This window comes from Amphibalanus amphitrite, unplaced genomic scaffold (genome assembly GCF_019059575.1).
Source record: "Amphibalanus amphitrite isolate SeventyFive unplaced genomic scaffold, NRLGWU_Aamphi_draft 000042F_arrow, whole genome shotgun sequence".
In the NCBI taxonomy this organism is placed as follows: Eukaryota; Metazoa; Arthropoda; class Thecostraca; order Balanomorpha; family Balanidae; genus Amphibalanus; species Amphibalanus amphitrite.
The window spans coordinates 293374-311923 of NW_024881538.1; the positions used below are offsets into that span (position 1 = coordinate 293374).

The following is an 18550-nucleotide window of genomic DNA, read 5'->3' on the forward strand; positions in this document are numbered from 1 at the left end:
AAGCTGAACTTTGCGTGGCAACTGAAACTAAGGCCAATTAATGAGACAATTTCACGGGTTACGGATGTTAAAATCCCGATAATGTGTCCTACTTCACTTGAAGAGGAATTTTCGCTTAGCACCTCTGCATCAATTACATTTCCGTTCCAGGGGCGGCGGATTCGGGGGGGCAGGGGGGCAGCTGCCCCCCTGGCAAACTCGAGGGGGGGCAAAAGTATCTTTTTGCCCCCCCATAATTTGTGACAAAACTTAGACATGAAACATATACCTGATTATTCCGTTCGATCATCGGAATAATCAGAAAACTTATATATGTAACCAGATGCCCATATACACTATCATACGTTGCCTTTCTTAAATGACAAGTGTTCGCGTTCAATTCAAGTTTTCCTCTCTTCAACCTAGTTTTGGAGACATTATAAGCGTCAACGTGACGCAGCGGCAACCCAGGCCTTCAGTGACCGCTTACAGGGGCGACGGATACGGAGCGGCAGAGGAGGCATCGTTCCCTAAGAAACTTCTGGAGGAGGGACAAACGTATATTCTTGCCCCTCCATAATTTGTGCCCTAAACATGAGGAAAATTTCCATAGCCTGTTATTACAGCTATGCGCTCTTACAGTTTTCCCAACGGTGCCTTTTGAATATGTGTAAATGCTAACCATTTCCGCTTTATAGCATTTTTTGTCTTTTCAGATTCGATTTAGGGAAATTTTTAGTGTGCAAGAGACGCAACTCACACCCTCAGTGGTCGTTTGCCGCTATTTTGTACCTACATGAATGCCAAATCGCAAGCGAGCGGAGACGGAAGGGCTAGCCATTCGCTTGCGGGTAGTTAGGACTGATGAGCGCTCGTAATAAGCCACTCCCCTGATTTTTCGAGCGCAACAGTTTCCAGTGCAAGTAAAATGGTAAACGCCGAGGTCGTACACATTGACCACATTGACCAATGCACGGTATGACACCCAAAGGCCAGTCATCAGAGATCTGCTTTGGGCATTCGGAGGCTTGTGCCTGGGGCCAGTGTAAAAACTGGATGTTCACAGTTCAGTATCCGCTTTATTTCAGTATTCACTATTAAATAAGTAAAAATCAACGTTGGAAACTTTTGAGGGTTAGGGCACTGATCATTAGTGGGGCCCCCTCTGGCTAAAGGCTGGCTATAGAATACAATACAGAGCATCGAACACGAAAGCAAAATCTAAGGCATTTTGGAAAAATGAGTATGCCCCGCAGCGTCCGATAACTACCACCTTCCAGTGGGTCAAACCAACGGGGTCCAAGTCTATAATGGCACTTAACGATAGCACTAACCTTGTCTCACTTTTCGTTGAAGTCTGTTCCGAATGGTTTCGGCGACAGACTGGCTGCACTGAGGTCGTTTGGTATGTGCAACTGCATAATTAAAGCCACCTGAGGCGCCCACACTAGGCTGAAGCTGGGTTGGAAATGCTTCGTCTTTGCAGATATCACTGGCCGCTGATTCTCGAGTGCCTGAACCGGTAGATGTCGTGGCAAAATTTGGTGTGATAATTTGAACCTTACCGCAGTCAGCGCACCCTAAAGTCCTAATAAAGAAACGCCCCCCCCCCCATAGCTTCTGCAGCCAGTCCACCGAATTCCTTCACCCTAGTCCGTCGCTCGACTCCCTCATCTCAGCCCTCCGTTCCCAGCTTGACGAGCGTTTGGGCCTTAGTTAAGCCTTGCTGTGGACTTACTGTAGGATAAACCCATCGAGACAGTCCGTCTCGGTGAGCTTAGTTGGCGAACTACTGCCTTGGGGTGATTCCAAGGCGATTCCAAGGATTCCAAGGTTTACGCTGGAGTACGAAAAACATCATCTCATGCCTTGGGGTGGGTTTCTGGCGGAAGTGCTGTCCCAATAGGTTTAGATGCGAACGGCTGTCGCTGAATGTTTGAGCGGTCTTCTCCCGCTGTTAGCTAGTTTCAGTTGATATCTGTTTTAGAAATACTTTTTAAAGGAAGGTTAAACGGAAATCGAACGTAAAATGAACAGGGGAAATGGTAACGAGTTACCTCATTGAAGAATAGCGCTCGCCTACTTCAAAAGGTTTGGCACCGTTCTTCAAATCTGATTTGCGATCGGCTATGGCACAATTTTTCCCATTGGAGCTTTTTTCTAATACAGGCTACAGCAATACGAAAATCGTTACATCTTCCACTGGCAGATCCAGGGAGCGAACATATAAAGCAAATATTTACTCCCCCTCCCCTTGCATCGCGCGAAATAGACAAAACGTACCTTATGTTTCCTAATAATAAAACTTTTATCAGAATGTTTTTTGCTTTATACTGTTCAGCAGACAGCAGTAGGTCCGTAAGGAATCGAAATCCGAGGAGTTTTTGGATTTTGGACACTTGGGGGGGGGGTATGTCCCCTACAGCGTCGAAAACGCCTTTCTGGATCCGCCTATGACATCATCTCGACTGGGATCTGGCCCCCCACGCCAAAATCGAATCCGCCGCCACTGTTCCGTTCAAAGCAAATGACGTGCCATCCTTCTCGGGATACTCAGTGAATAACGGAACATCCGCCGCGGAGCACCTATCAATAACTGAACATCGCCGGCTCATCGGGCGATTGCCACTCCAGCAAATAGGAACCTGCGCCGCCCCTGGAAACGTTACCGACCCAGTTAATGGAACAGTCGCGTTCCGCCGCCGTATGGCGTCTCTCCAGCCGAACCGACAAGGAGCTAGGTATACCATCACCGAAAGGTTTTAGTCTCAAACCACTTTGCTTGGCCTGGGAATCCCATAAATGGACACGGCTGATTAAAGTGCTGACATAAAAGATGAGATGGTATTGCGATACAGTAAATAGGGAAACGTATCAATCGGTACAGACTAAAGGTCATGTAAAAGTTAAAAAGAGCAAAAACACACATATTGCGACATGAAACAACAATTTATCGAATAATGATCGGATCCGACGTCAAAGCGCTCTTAAACTCCTCCAAGCACAGCTCATCGAGAGATGGTTATTGATTTAGTCACAGCCGCATTGATTCAGTCAGTAGGTGGTGAGTAAGTAATAGCTGAAGAGCTCGATGTCCTCAACGTCGAAGGCTGGAAGGCTAAAAAAAGATAGGCAAGAAGCTTTTGGTAATTGATTCTTTCCAGTGACTAGCGATGACCGATGGAGGCTGGTGTCGACCGTTAAATTCTAGCGCCGAGCCGTGCAAAGCCTTACGGATATCAACGAGAGGCTAGCCAGCAGTGACCGGCATCATTTGTCAGCTCACAGCCAGGAGTGTCCGAAAACAGGGCCCGAGGATTGCCGACCGCTGTAAATCCAGCGCGGCGACAGGCCTAATCCGGCGTCTGGCGGTGACATATGGGCAGAACAAGTGTGTCCGCCGTAAAGCCGACACGCCTCGGCCGTATGTTAGAGAGCATGTGCAGCGAAACAACGGCCATGTAATCATGCCGCAGACGGGACGGCGCGGCGGAGAGAAGGTCAGGGAGCGGCGGACCGGGGGGCACGGCTGAACGGCGAGCCGGCCCGGTCAAGGGGCCAGTGTAAGCGTGCACAGAAGACCGACAGGGCCGTGCCGCACTGGGTCAAATCGGGTCGGGTCAGGTCGCATCGCATTTTTTTTTTTTTTTTTTGTTGGGTTAGGCCCTTTCGGTCGACAAGACCAAAGGGCGCATCGCATTGAATCGAGCAGTATCATGTCGGGTCAGGTCGGTTTGTGTCGTACTTGAACGCCACAGGCCTTGATGGTCAGGGCAGCTCGGATCAGACCGGTGGGGATCCACGTTGGGCTGCTCAGTATGGTCGGCAGCACGGGTGACGGGCAGGGTCAGTGTGATCCTCACCTGGTAGGTAGGTATCCACTTTCGGTTGGTAGGTCTCATTCGAATCAATTTGACACTGACTTGGTAGGGGTCTGCGTTAGGCTGGTAACGCAGAAGGCAGCACTGATAAGAGGCCGGGTCGGGTCGACACTCACCTGGTAGGGGTCCACATTGGGCTGGTAGGGGTCCACGTTGGGCTGGTAGGGATCCACATTGGGCTGGTAGGCTGGCAGCACGGGAGACGGTGACCGCTGCTGGTGACTGGGAGAGTACGCCACTCGCCGGGGACTGCCACCCACCGAGCCGCCGCTACCCGCCTTGTGTGTGATGGTGTTCTGAAGATCGGCCAACAGCGAGTCTGAAACAGAAGGCCAACCATGGTCAGACACACGATTTAGTATATGCTAGCATTCGGGGCACGGATAATTGTATGCCATATTCGATGCAGATACGCTTTATTATATAACATTTCCATCGATGATGATGACTTGATGCAACAAAGCGCACCATGGGCACCAAGCCATATTGCATCCCAATCTAGCCTCACTCAATGGTGCCTATAAATCACTTGGAACCCGGAGGTCGTATTTTATTTTACATCAAAATGGGAGCTGCTTTATTAGGAAGATATTTGCAAGCTGATAATTTAGCATAGACGTTGGACAAAGTGCCAGAACAATTCCCTGAAATATGTTTCGGGTTAATCAAAATTCTCAGGAATCATAAAGGCGATGGTCATGGTAGGAAAGTAAATGCAATCCAAAGAAATCCTTTTAACTTTTCTCGATAACATGAGTAACTGGTTAGCATATTTATGCTCATGATAATGGCAATGCTAAAAAACTGTTTCATAACACAACAACATGTTCCCTTTCGCCCACATTCTAATTCCACTCATCATCTCATCTTCAGCAGAGAGCAGAAAAAAAATACAAGTCATTTGCGTCATTCAAGCTCGATGTAGATGTCGCACGTCACGCCAGTTGAAAGTGAGAAGCTCACACATCAAGAAGTTCACAGTTGAAATAGTTCAATATATAAGTACGAGGGGGTATCGAAAAGTTCTGATCATCACCACGAATGAGATGTGATAGAAATTTGATTTTTTTACATGATGTTCATTACTCCTTAACAAGTCACCACACACGACCGCAAACTTATTGCTTCGTTTCTTGAGCTGCCTCAGGCGGTCATTGTAGGACCTTCGCACTGTCCCGTAAATCACTGCTCCATCTCGTCAATGACGTCACTTCTGTCCTTAAATCACCGGCCATACTGTGGATTCTTCTTCTCCCGTAACAATCAAGAGTCAGTTAATATCCGGTCAGGTGAATTTCTTTAGATGCGGTAGGATTTAATGTCCACATCATGTTCTTTCTTCAATCGCAGCTCAGGACGAATGGGCGGGAGCGCTGTCGGTGCGGATAAAACATCTTTCTTGGGCTTTTTTGCGGCGATTCTGCTTGAGGCCATCTCGCAACTTCTTCAAAAGTGTGCAGTGGTGCTTGCCTATCATTATCCGACCATCATCAAGACAGTCGGTAATGACTATCCTACGCCAGATCCAGAACACTGATAGCATTGACCTTCCATATCGGCTTCTGCATCTTCGCCTTTTAAGAAGGACAGATGTGCCGTGCTTAAACTTCTTGATCATCTTTTTGTCTCTGGATCGTGCACATAGACCCAGCATTCGTCGCAAGTCATCAAATTATCGAAGATGTCTTCAATTTCCTAAAAAAGGCCTAGTCTTGGTTTCGAAGGGCCAAGACGCATTTTTCTCTTGAACAAAGTAGACACACGAACTTCTAAGCGGGCTGACTCCTTTATCGTCTGTAGTTCTTCGCTGATAATATTTTCAGGCACTGCCAGCATAGAGACCTTTCTGTTGCACAATCATCTGAAAGGTCACACGACGATCTGTAAGGATGAGGTCCTCCACTTCCTTCACAGTCACCACCTTGTCAGTCACTGGTAGCCACTCACTTCTTGACTCCCCTGCAAGGGCCATGCAACCAAGTTGAAAATTATTTCTTCATTTTCGGTAAGTGCATGAGATGGGCTTTCCTCGCCATAAACTGATTTCACGTTCTTGATGTATTTTCTCAGTGTGATACCGTTTCAAATGCATTAGTTGGATGACGGCTCGGTCCTCAATGGGCCCAATACTCATCTTTTTTACTTCTAAGTCTCTCCTACATAAGATAAAACCACTTCTCAGGATTCTCTTTGCGGGAACATTGTTCTTAAGAACCAAATATAATACCAACCAAAAATCATCAAAATCGATCCACATCTTCTATGTGATGATCAGAACTTTCCGATACCCCCTCGTACGCTTGGTAATTGACACTTGAAGAGGCACGCTAGCACCCCATAAACGATAATGATGTCAGCAATGTCACAGCCAATGGACACATTTGCATACTTTAGCTCGTTTTTGACGCAGCTGAATGCCGCATTGGAGGCCTCCGAGTGTTCAACCGAGCTTAACAATGTTAACAATGAACCGTCTCACAAAAGCGCGCCAAAACGCGGCCACTCCGCTGCAATGAACGGCTCCAATGTCCGTGGTCGAACAGCCGTGCAATTAAACCCACCGGGGTATCGACCTGGCGCATTTGTGAGCGGAGTCCAAGCCGCCGGACGGTTCACGGAATAGCTGAAGCAGCTCGGCGTATTTCTACTGCCGCCAACAACGGCCATGGCAGCGGCCTATCGCCACACAGCCAGAGACAGCGGATAAGTTGCACAACTGAGTACGGCAGGCGTCACGCAAGCGGGCGGAAGGACTACTACTAGTACTTATGTCGCGCTGTCATGCTCGTCATTTAGTGAATCCTCAAAGCATCACCAGGACGAAAAATTATGTTATTCTACCTTTTCATTTTTAAGCTTACCTATTTCATTGCCAATGGTTGTTTAATTTTCTCTTCTTTTTTTTTTCCTCCTACCTAGCCCGACTGGAGTACCCAAATCCCGTCTCCTTAGCAAGCACCCGAAACTCTGAGCTTGCATTACTGCACACTGTACCTCCGGGTGTATCCCACCCACCCCTCCATACCTAGATCCCCGACCTCTCCGATCCGCCTTTGTCCACACTCTGTACCTTCGAACGGGATCACACCCCCTCCATACCTAGATCCCCGACCTCTCCGACCGACACCATCGCCTCTGAGTCAATGGAGTCACAGGAGCCGAGCAGGAGTCGATCCTGCGGCAGGTGGTACAGCAGGGCCAGCGGGCGGCCCTCCTCCTCCGGGGCGGGCCGACGAGCCTCGGAGCCGCAGGCGGGCGGCGACCCGCAGGGCGTCACACAGATACTGGGCGGCGCCGCCCCTGCCCCCGGCGGCACAGGCGAGCTCTCCAGGGGCACGCTGAGCTCGTGACGCGCCGGCAGAGACTCCGGGGAGGTCATGATGAGGATTTGAGCCGAGCCAGCCGCGAGAATACAGCAAATCGCAGGGAGTCTCACTGGATCGTCAAAAGAATCTTCACTACCACCACAGTCACGGAGATGAACCAGTGACTGTTCGAGCTCGGTCCAAACTCGGTCCAAACGGTCCACTCGGGTGGCACAGATCTAAGTTGGACCCCGCAAGCAGCAATCACTACACTCAGACGCTGCACCGACGTTACGCGGACGACGGTCGCGGCGGCGTCGTGCCGCCCCAGCGACTGACGACGATCGTCCGTCGGCGCCGACGAACCTTATATAGGAGCTGCGTCGACAACGACACGGCCGCGACGCCGCACGAGAGAGCGCCGTATCCGTCTTCTAGAGCACATCTCTGGGTAAGGTTGGGTCTGACTATCCAAGTGATCTTAACATGATTGCAGTAACTGGGTGCTGGCTCAAATCAAGCTTCCATAAGCTATTCATGAAAATGCACAATATGTTGAAGGCATTTTTTTACCTTGGTGTGGCTGGAAATTGGTTGCTGTTGAAGCGAATATGCATCTACCAACGCCGTTTTCATTGTACACTACCTATGTATTGATGATGTAACCAAATGGAATGCAAAGGCAAGCCTTTTCACAGAACTAAGCCCAGCACATAACAGAACTGAGCCCAACATGTAAATGATAATGAGGATAAAACCGATAAGCATTGAACATTCGTCTTTAACTTCAGAGCAGCATGTAAGAGTATGACAAAATGCATATTGCTTCGCTTTCAAAACTCAATCAAACTCGTCGCGCGGGCACAAAATCGGTCAAAGAAAAAGCGCGTGAACACCTAAGTTTTTGCATTATGTTTTCAATACTGTGAAGCATCAGATCGAGAAACTTTTAAATTTATTGAATCATAAATTGTGTGGGGGCTCTATAGCGTTCAAAACTTTGCAAAAGTTCCAAGATTAAAATTTCACCAGAAGATTTGTATGCTTGTTCCAATGCCGCTAATCAACATCCGACATTGTCAACAACTAAAAAACTGTTGAGGGAACGCAAAGAAAACTGAATGGAGAACTTGATGAAGATACGTAACTTATATCTGAAGAACCTATTAATTGAAAAACGTTCTCTAATGTAACCAAAACTACGACCAAAATCCAGACTCCATTTCAGCTTCATTGTGTCTCGAAATGGAGCTCAGTCGCTGTCCGTCAGCCCGTAGCGAAGAACATTTTTCAGCGATTGGAGGCCACACTGCCTACAGGCAGGCTCTCGTTTTCAACTGCTCCACTCTCTATCCCAGCTCCCCGCTCTCTCTCTCTCTCTCTCTCCTTCACTCTTGGCATCAGCTAAGGGAGCCAATGGCTCATGAACACCATCACCCAGGAGGCAGGAGAGAAGCGCTGGCCCATTCTGCCGATTGCCCCCGGGTAAGTTCCAGTGTCCTGGCGCTGGGGAGGGGTAGTGTCTGCCCAGACCAACAGGTGCCAGACTCATGGACCGTGACAAACAGCCAGAGTGCAGTGCACTGTCAACCCTCAAACGCAAGGTCATCTGCCGAGAGCAGTAAGGCCATGGCGGGTGAATACGTTCGGCGCCGATTTTCACGTGCGTTTGGCTCACAATGCAGGAGGTAATATATTGATGTCACCCGTTTGGAGATGACAACAAAAAACATTACATATGCTGAACATCTAAAACACAGTGTGTCGATGCCAACGACGGTAGTTTTGTGAGACTAATTAACCGTGTCGTCAATAGAGAAATAGCCTGTATTTCATTCCAACATTTACCACCTAGCCCATTAACAGATGCATGTGGGTCGCCCACCCCGACCGTCATCTAGTCCGTGACGTCATGTCGTCAGCGGTATTTCACTGAACTGGTTTGCCATTCCATGGCATGCCGGTGCGGAGAGTGCAGCGGCCCGCTCAGTTTCCGGTGATGAATCTAAAGCAGCTCGTGCATTTATTCAGGGGCTCATCATCAACCGGCAGTCAACCAAGAGACTCGCAAATTTCTTAGGGGAAACCTGGCCAAATGTGTCGGCCGGAAGGGTAACTCATGAGTTCATCAACATGATTGGATGCGTCGGAGCGGAAACGATTACCCGTACCGCCTAGTTGAGTAGTTCCCGCGTTTTTCGAAACTCTGGTTAGGGCCAAAGTGTGGCCGTTTCCGCGGCAGTGAAATCACTGAACTTTGAAGCGGTATCCAGGGTCGGGAGGTTTCGGTGACGACCTTTACAGCTGAGATGACACCGGTAGCGCATCACGGGCTGCCTGTGTGGAAGAGGAAAGGGCGAGGACAAACAGCCACTCCCTGCGCCGAGGAAGAGGAAAGGGCGAGGACGAGAAAAGCCACTCGCTGCGCCGAGGAAGAGGGAAAGGTGACGACAAACAGACTATCGCTGCGCCAGTGCGCTAAGGCAGTCCAGAGGGAAGCCCCTAAGGCTCACCACCAAGCGCAGTAATACTAGGCTGATGACGAGGTCGGTACACCAGGGGCGGAGGAACGGCTGGGCCGTAAGCCGACCATTACTATTCATACAGTCGGCCCGGGAATAGCCAAAAACACGGCATCAAGACCAGGAAATGGCACGAGTCGGCCGACCAGATGTTTCCAGCGCCAGTACAATAATAAACACCAGCTCACGTACGCAAACATCAGACAGTGGAGCTCAGTTTTAAGGTGTTTAGCACGTAATAGGGTCTCGCTTATCTGCTTTCTCAACACCTTAAGCTACAGCGAAGCAGTTTCAAACATCCTTAGAAAAGCAAACACAGGGAGAGGAATACGAACTACCGGTATTCGATACAACCTAAAATGTCTTATTACTTAGAACTTCATTTCCAACAAACCAGACGAGTGCATGAATGCAAGGTGGAATGATATTTTCCAGCCATATTCTTCAGCTCCAGAATACATATTTAATCTCAGCAGAGAGCAATGCTTTCTCGGCCCTGTTGGCCATTATAAAAGCGCCCGACGCGAGCATGGTCAGATTTCAGTGCGAGCGAGTTCGTATATTTACTATGTCCACACATCGCTTCTGCTATAGCTGATCACAATCAGAGCTTTGAGGGCTTCACAAAGAAAGCTGCACCCATCAGCCCTCTGATCCGGAACGAGCATGAAGCAAAAAGCAGCTGAAGACGGCTTGGAAATATTGGAAACGGCGGCCACATTTCATAAATGCCATCAAAAATTAAAGAAAAACCGTAGACGATTCGCACAAAAAAAAAAACGTCAGCCAAAGCACACTACCGTTTGGTATTGTTATATAATAGTTATTCTCCAGGGAGACATGGTACACCCCACCCGCTCAAGAAGGAACATTGCCAGTCCGTCTTCATAACACACCCTATGTGACTGAAAGTATCGCCCTGGCAACACCATTCTATTCGCCGCAAACGGGTCTATGCTCGGGCCCTTAGTTCATGGTGCTAGCTAGGCAACGCCTTTAGCTATTCATGAACGAAAATCCCTGGGCACACATCATTCTGTCTACAATACTGCAATGTCAACTGGATGTTAAGTCGCAGAAGCCAAAGTTTGCAGTAAGCGGCTCAGACGACAAGGCCAAGGGCAGCGCTACGAGCTCGCTGTTTTGTCGATCAAGTTCTCCACGCCTGGTTTAGTGTCGCTTCGTCACCGTCACCCACACTCCAGCCGCCGCATCATTTTTGTGACGTAATCAGATGACGCGAATGATGCACTCCGACACCGCTGACGGCACGGACATCAATCATGGTGGTGACGCCTCTGAGGCATGTTTTAAGGTTGGTTAGTTTGAAGTTCGCGGTCCAAATTGCTTGGCATGATTGAGAAGTGTGAGTGTGATAGAGAATGATAGGCCAATTACAGGGAAACCTCACATTGATTTGACCGACAGGGTCAGGAGGCTCTCCCGAGCAGCTGAGCCTTGATGTCAATGTCGAGCAGCTGTATCTGTCGTGTGCAACTGTATCGAAGCACTCAGTTATAAGAATTTATTCAGTGAATGGTCATCAAAAGAGCAATATTCACCAGAGCAGTGCATTTACAGCAAACCATGAGTGAAGTGAAGTGAAGACGGCTTTCAGCCAACAACCGAACGGCTGGTCTGTCTCGGATCCAGACGTCATCTGACCCAATCAGGGGCCTTTCGAGAGTGACTTCCTGAGTAGACTCTGCCCGAACCTGTGCTGAACACTCCTCTCTTTCCCCGCCCGACGGAAGCCGTCGGCTGCAGCCCGGTCCAGCAATCGGTCTAATGAAAACCTCATCGTGCCACTCGTCTGATGAAACGGAGACAAGCCGGTGATCAGGCCTGAGTAAAGGCCAGCACCGGGCGGAACAAGACTGAGCAGACGCGAGCAGACGGTAGCCAAGTCAGTCTGGGCTGAACTTGACTGGTTGGGGTAGTGGGTGGTTTCGATAGTTTTGGTCTGCTCTTCTGGCCATAACATGAATCGGGTAGTCTTTGCTCCATCTGCAGCAGCGTATTTAGAAAATCGCGAAGGGGGGGGGGGGGGCCAAGGGTTAGGAGGGCGCCACCTCACCCAAGGAGGGCGCCATACGGTGGCGAGATAAAAAAAAATCCTTATCGATCGCTCAGGGGGGGGGGGGGGGGGGGCGTTTTTTTACCACGCCACCAGCTTTTTTTGCGTATTTAAGGAAAGCAGCGACGCGCATTGCTGCAAAACTTGGTATCGACTATCGCGTTAACCCTCGCACGACGGCCATTTCTCATAACACGAACGACCAGGGGGGGGGGGGGGGTTGTTACGACCCCCCCCTGGCGTTTCGAAACGGAAGGTCGTAGAGCTTAGCGGAAAAAAACAACGGATTGCTCTCAACGAGATCTCGCGATTGGTGGTATATTTTTTGGTCCTAGGTCAACATTTGACCTACTTTTGACCGGTCAAATGTCAAATTTTCGGAAAAATAGACTTTTTCAACTTTCGGCGGCGATTGCGGCAAAACGGTGGGAGATATCGACTTGAAACCTTCACTATCGTGTTCCTTGATCAATTCTCTATCGTTTGGTATGTATTTCGTTTCCCTAGCTCTAAAAATGGCGCGTTGGGAGCGCCGGAAGTCGGCAAGGTCACAGTCGGTGGCAGAAATTCGAAAAATCAAAATTTAAATTTTTGAAATCTGATTGTATTTTTGGATTTGGGAGGTCCATTTGCTCCCTATAGAAGCTAATATTGCTGCATATTCCCATTGAGGTGACAAGAATTAGCAAAATAGTGGTTCGGGCGCTTTTCAAAAATAGTACCGGGCGCTGTTCCTCTTGTGACGTCATAGCTCCGTGACCTGACCTGACCCGGTCAAATTTCTTATACCATATGATAGCCAATACTTGCCCCAACATGCATGGGAAGTTTCATCACGATCCATCAACCGATGTCCGTACCACCGGCAGGAAACCTCGGGCGTTGGCACTCAGTTTGTGAAAATCCGGCCGGAGGCTGTACCTCTTATGACGTCATAACTCCGTGACCTGACATGACCCGATCAATTTTTTTTTCGGCAAAAGATGCGCAAAGGTTGCCCCAGAGGGTATTGAAAATTTCAGCCCACTACGACAAGCCGTTTAGTGTGCACTTCGAAAAAACCTCAGGGGGGGTTGATACAACCCCCCCCCCCCTAGGCGTTCTAGGGTTAATATCACACGCGACAAAAAGGTTGCAAGTCATTGGCAATACGTACCAAATTCATTTCGACGAAGTGTTCTTTAGATACCGCGCCAAAGGCGCGCAAATTTTTCAAAAAGCAACCTCTTTTTTCGCTTTTTAGGCACACCTGTTATGTGTTCACTGTTCAAAGCCTTTCTCGTTCTTTTAGCAAAGTTGGTGGGACAACAATAAGGGTTGGTGGGGACGCTCTGCCCATGGGTGACGGTGTAGAAAAAGTTTTTTGGTGACGGCATCCACACCAAGGTAGGAGGGCGGCGACCAGCAGGAGGCCACCAATGGGTAGGAGGGTGGCGAGGAACAGGAGGGCGTCAATTAGATAGGTGGTGACGATCAACAAGAGGTCGCCAATAGGCAGGATGACGGCAATCAACAGCAGGTCGTCGATAGTTAGGAGGGCGGTCATCAACAGGAAATCACCAATGGGTGTAAGGGTGATGATCAACAGGAGGGCAGCAATGGTGAGGAGGGCGCCTTTGCCCAAGAGGGTGACATTGAACAGGAGGGCGCCTGTGAGGAGGGTGCATATTAACAGGAAGGCGCCAGTAGGTAGGAGGGCGGCGATCAACAGGAGGGCGCCAGTGGGTAGAAGGGAACACGAGGATGCCTGAGAGGAGGGCGGTGATCAACTGGAAGGGGCCAGTGAGTAGGAGGGCGGCGATCAACAGGAGGGCACCAGTGGGTAGGAGGGAACACGAGGGCGCCAATAGGTAGGCCGGTCCAATCAGCTGAGTATTCAACAGGAGTTACAGGAGGCAGCCAATAGGTAGGAGGGCATCAATAGGCAGAAGGGCGGCGATCAACAGGAGGGCGCTAGACGGGAGGAGGGCGGCAACCAAAATTCCAGAGGAGGGCGCTATAGGCGCCCTATCGCAGTGGGCGCGATAGGAGTGCGCCCGCCAGCAAAAGGGCGCCAGTGGGTAGCTGGGCGGTGACCTACATGAGGGCGCCTTTGTGTAAGAGGGCGCCGATTTATAGGAGGGCGCCAATAGGTGGGAGTATGCCGGCCAAAATGAGGGCGCCAGTGAGTAGGAGGGCAGCAATCAACAGGCTTAGATTAGCGACTACCGCTACGATTAGAGCGCTGAGGGCGCCCGAGGGCGCCCTCCAACCGCATTTTCCCTGTTAACACATTCGCGATTGGAGGGCGCCTTGGGCGCCCTCCAATCGCAAAGGGCGCCTTCGGCGCCAAGGGGGGGGGGGGCATGGCCCAGTGCCCCCCCCCCCTGCCTACGCCCCTGTCCATCTGCCTGTTTGGGATATGATTGAGTGTAGGACGTATGTAGGTGATGGGAGGCCATGGGGAGAGGAGAAAGAAATGGGAAGAGCACCGACGTTTGTTCATGATCTTGATTATAGAGAAGCTGATACAATTAATTGTTCGTTGATGAACATATTGAAGCATACTGGAACTGAGCACATGTCGATGGTAAAATCAGTTCCACTCCCAGTCCAACAGAAAACAGCACCTCTGGAGGCCCGGATCTGCGCATGGCTGGTCTAACTCGAACCGCGGTTCCACAAGCACTAAACGGGCGTCACTTCCCGAACTAACGGCAATTGAGGTGCATGCAAACACGCCCCGGCAAAATGCGACTCCAATTAGCCTGTGCATTTGCCGCATCCGACAATAAAGCACGAAATTCGCGGTGCCGCACGAAGGCATGATGTCAGACCGCCATTGGCCCCGTCGTTAAATCGGCGCACCTGATGCACTCGATGGTTCAAAGCTGAGGGATATTTGGAATGGACACCCCGCCGGCTCGCTGGCATATGTGCGGTACCAGCGCCCACGCCCGCTGCCATATGATCACGCAGACCCGGTCTCCGACCACTTTGTACGCGGTGATATTGAAAAAGATACGACAGTTATGGTTAGTTACGAAGGCTCATCGAAATGATAGCATGCGCCAAATGCGCCCCATTTGACCGATTCCGGCCACCCGAGGACACAACGGTCGCTGAGCTGGAGACAATGAACATCAAAGGCCAGTGATCGAGACATGCCATGCTATGCGACTTACGGAATGCACCCACACAAGCGCTTTGCGACACAAGCGACTTAGAACCACAACGAATGGTGACATCACACACATGAACAAAAGAATAAAAGGAACTCCAACTATCATTGCGCCATTAGGATTTCGCTCTTCGTTTGTTCAAAGGGAAAGTCATCTCCGAGATATTCCCAGTCCACTGTCCAGTTTCAGGCGGGCGTGAGTCATCTGCGAGCCGATCCCATCAGAAACCGGCACGAATTCCGATAATTTGATAGGCTAATGACCACAGTTTGATGGAATAGGTGGGCCCTATTACTGATTAGGGTGTCTCATACCGTACGCTCCCCAGATCTGTTGTCCAGTATCCCACATGTTCCAGGCATGTGTGGCTGGGGGCTGCGTCGATATGGTTCATGCATACCTGACGCACAACGGATTTAACTGTGTCAACATGATTCATGCATGTTGAATCGCCACACCAATGCGTGTTATAATACCCGGCGCATAAATGGGCCCGCATGATTCAGGCATGTTTGGTTGGGAGCTGCGTCGATATGGTTTAGACGTACCTGACGCACGACGGATCTAACTGTCAACATGATTCATGCATGTTGAATCGCCTCATCGATACGGGTCAAAGAAACGGCGTATGTGAGCCCACATGATTCAAGCGTGTGTGGCTGGGAGCCACGTAGATATGGTTCAGGCATGCCTGACGAACAACGAATTTTAGCTGTGTCAACATGATCATGCATGCTGAATTTCCGTACCGATACGGATCAGAGAACCGGTGTAGGGAAGCCCACATGACTCGGGCGTGTGTGGCTGGGAGCCGCGTAAATATAGTTCAGGCATACTTGACGAACAACGAATTTAGCTGTGTCAACATGATTCATGCATGTTGCATTGCCGCGCCGATACGTGTCAGAATACCGGGCACATAGATGAGCCCACATGATTCAGGCATGTGTGGCTGGGAGCCGCGACGATGTGGCCTCACGCCGATATGTTTCAGGCATACCGGTTGCATGAATGAGCCCACGTAATTCAAGCGCGTGTGTCTTATAGCCGCGTCGGTACGGTTCAGGCATACCTGACGAATAGCGAATTCTAACTGGGTGAACATGATTCATTCATATTTGGCCAATCGATTATTCACGCCGATAAGGTTCAGGCATACCGGGGTACGGTTCAGGCATACCTGACGAGCAGCAAATTTAACTGTGTCAAACTGGGTCATGCATGTTTGATAGATCAATTTCTCACGCCGATATGGGTCAGGCAGACTGCCGGCGCACAAATGACTCACGTGATTCGGGCGTGTGTGGCTTGTAAGCCGTGTCGGTACGGTTCAGTCATATCCGACGAACAGTGATTGAACTGGGTCAACATGGTTCATGCGTGATCAATCGCTTCCTCACGCCGATATGGGTCAGGCCTTCCGGGCGCTTAAGTGGGCGCTGCGTCCATTGTCCTCCCTGACTGCGTGAGGGGTTATCCTGTGCAAATAGCTCCCGACCGACTGCTGGAGTCGTGGGTCCCTCCCCAGTGTTATCGGACAAAAGGTCAACCACTTGGCCCCACAGAGGTGACCCCTGCGTCCCTCCCGCGCCTTCCCCTCCCCCTCGTGAGCTGGCGGTGGTTTTACACGCCGCGACGCCCGGCGGCGGTGTCACGACGTGACGTAACGGCCCTATTACTGCTGACGGCCGAGTGTTGGCCGCCCGACCGGTGGGCGCGCACAGCGGAATGGGTGGGGGAGCCCCGTCCGCGGAAGTATAGCTGGCACTCCCCGGCGGCCATCACAGCGACAATGCTTTGATGTGTGCATTTGTCCTGGTGACGTCACCCGGCACCCAACGAATAGCGTCATTGGCTCCATCTTAGTCAGGTGATGCGCCGCGTCGATATGTTTTAGGCATACCTGACGAACAGCGAATTTAACTGACAACATGATTCATGCATGTTGAATCGCCGCATCGGTACGGTTCAGGCGTACCGGGCGCATAGATGAGTGGGCAGTAATCGCCACGCCATGTGTGGATCGCCCATGATCGTAAATACATACATACATACATACCCACATGGTTCAGGCATGTGTGACTTGGCACTGCGTCGATATGGTTCAGGCATATCTGACGAACAGCGACTTTTACTCTGTCAACATGAATCAGGCATGTTGCATTGCCGCACCGATACGGTGCAGGCGTACCCGGCGCATAAATGAGCCCATATGGTTCAGGCATGTGTGGCTTGGAGCTGCGTCGATATGGTTCAGGCATACCCGGCGAACAGCGAGTTTTACTGTGTCAACATGATTTATGCATGTGGAATTGCCGCACCGATACGGTGCCGGCGTACCCGGCGCATAGATGAGCCCACATGGTTCAGGCATGTGTGGCTTGGCGCTGCATCGACATTGTTCAGGCATATCTGACGAACAGCGAGTTTTACTGTGTCAACATGATTCATGCATGTTGCATTGCCGCACCGATACGGTGCAGGCGTACCCGGCGCATAGATGAGCCCACATGGTTCAGGCATGTGTGGCTTGGCGCTGCATCGATATGGTTCAGGCATATCTGACGAACAGCGAGTTTTACAGTGTCAACATGATTCATGCATGTTGAATTGCCGCACCGATACGGTGCAGGCGTACCCGGCGCATAAATGAGCCCACATGGTTCAGGCATGTGTGGCTTGGCGCTGCTTCGATACGGTTTAGGCATATCTGACGAACAGCGAGTTTTACTGTGTCAACATGATTCATGCATGTTGCATTGCCGCACCGATACGGTGCAGTCGTACCCGGCGCATGAATGAGCCCACATGGTTCAGGCATGTGTGGCTTGGCGCTGCGTCGATATGGTTCAGGCATATCTGACGAACAGCGAGTTTTAATGTGTCAACATGATTCGTGCATGTTGCATTGCCGCACCGATACGGTGCAGGCGTACCCGGTGCATAATGAGCCCACATGGTTCAGGCATGTGTGGCTTGGCGCTGCATCGATATGGTTCAGGTATATCTGACGAACAGCGAGTTTTACAGTGTCAACATGATTCATGCATGTTGAATTGCCGCACCGATACGGTGCAGGCGTACCCGGCGCATAAATGAGCCCACATGGTTCAGGCATGTGTGGCTTGGCGCTGCGTCGATATGGTTCAGGCATATCTGACGAACAGCGAGTTTTACTGTGTCAACATGATTCATGCATGTTGCATTGCCGCACCGATACGGTGCAGTCGTACCCGACGCATAAATGAACCCACATGGTTCAGGCATGTGTGACTTGGCGCTGCGTCGATATGGTTCAGGCATATCTGACGAACAGCGACTTTTACTCTGTCAACATGAATCAGGCATGTTGCATTGCCGCACCGATACGGTGCAGGCGTAACCGGCGCATAAATGAGCCCACATGGTTCAGGCATGTGTGGCTTGGCGCTGCGTCGATATGGTTCAGGCATACCTGACGAACAGCAAGATTTACTGTGTCAACATGATTCATGCATGTTGAATTGCCGCACCGATACGGTGCAGTCGTACCCGGCGCATAAATGAGCCCACATGGTTCAGGCATGTGTGGCTTGAAGCTGCGTCGATATGGTTCAGGCATATCTGACGAACAGCGAGTTTTACT

At 50.4% G+C, this 18550-nt stretch overlaps 1 protein-coding gene across 8 annotated transcripts in view; it reads right to left on the bottom strand.

The window, feature by feature from the left end:
- The window catches only part of LOC122375949 (paxillin-like), a 96523-nt gene that overhangs the window by 41333 nt on the left and 36640 nt on the right, over nucleotides 1-18550 (bottom strand). For 6 of the 8 annotated variants that reach the window (XM_043355585.1, XM_043355571.1, XM_043355577.1 and 3 more), the window contains one exon: nucleotides 3977-4179. In XM_043355585.1, coding sequence (XP_043211520.1) covers nucleotides 3977-4179 — 203 coding nt within the window. The remainder of the gene's footprint in view (nucleotides 1-3976; nucleotides 4180-18550) is intronic. The other 2 variants (XM_043355602.1, XM_043355591.1) reach the window with 1 other exon arrangement.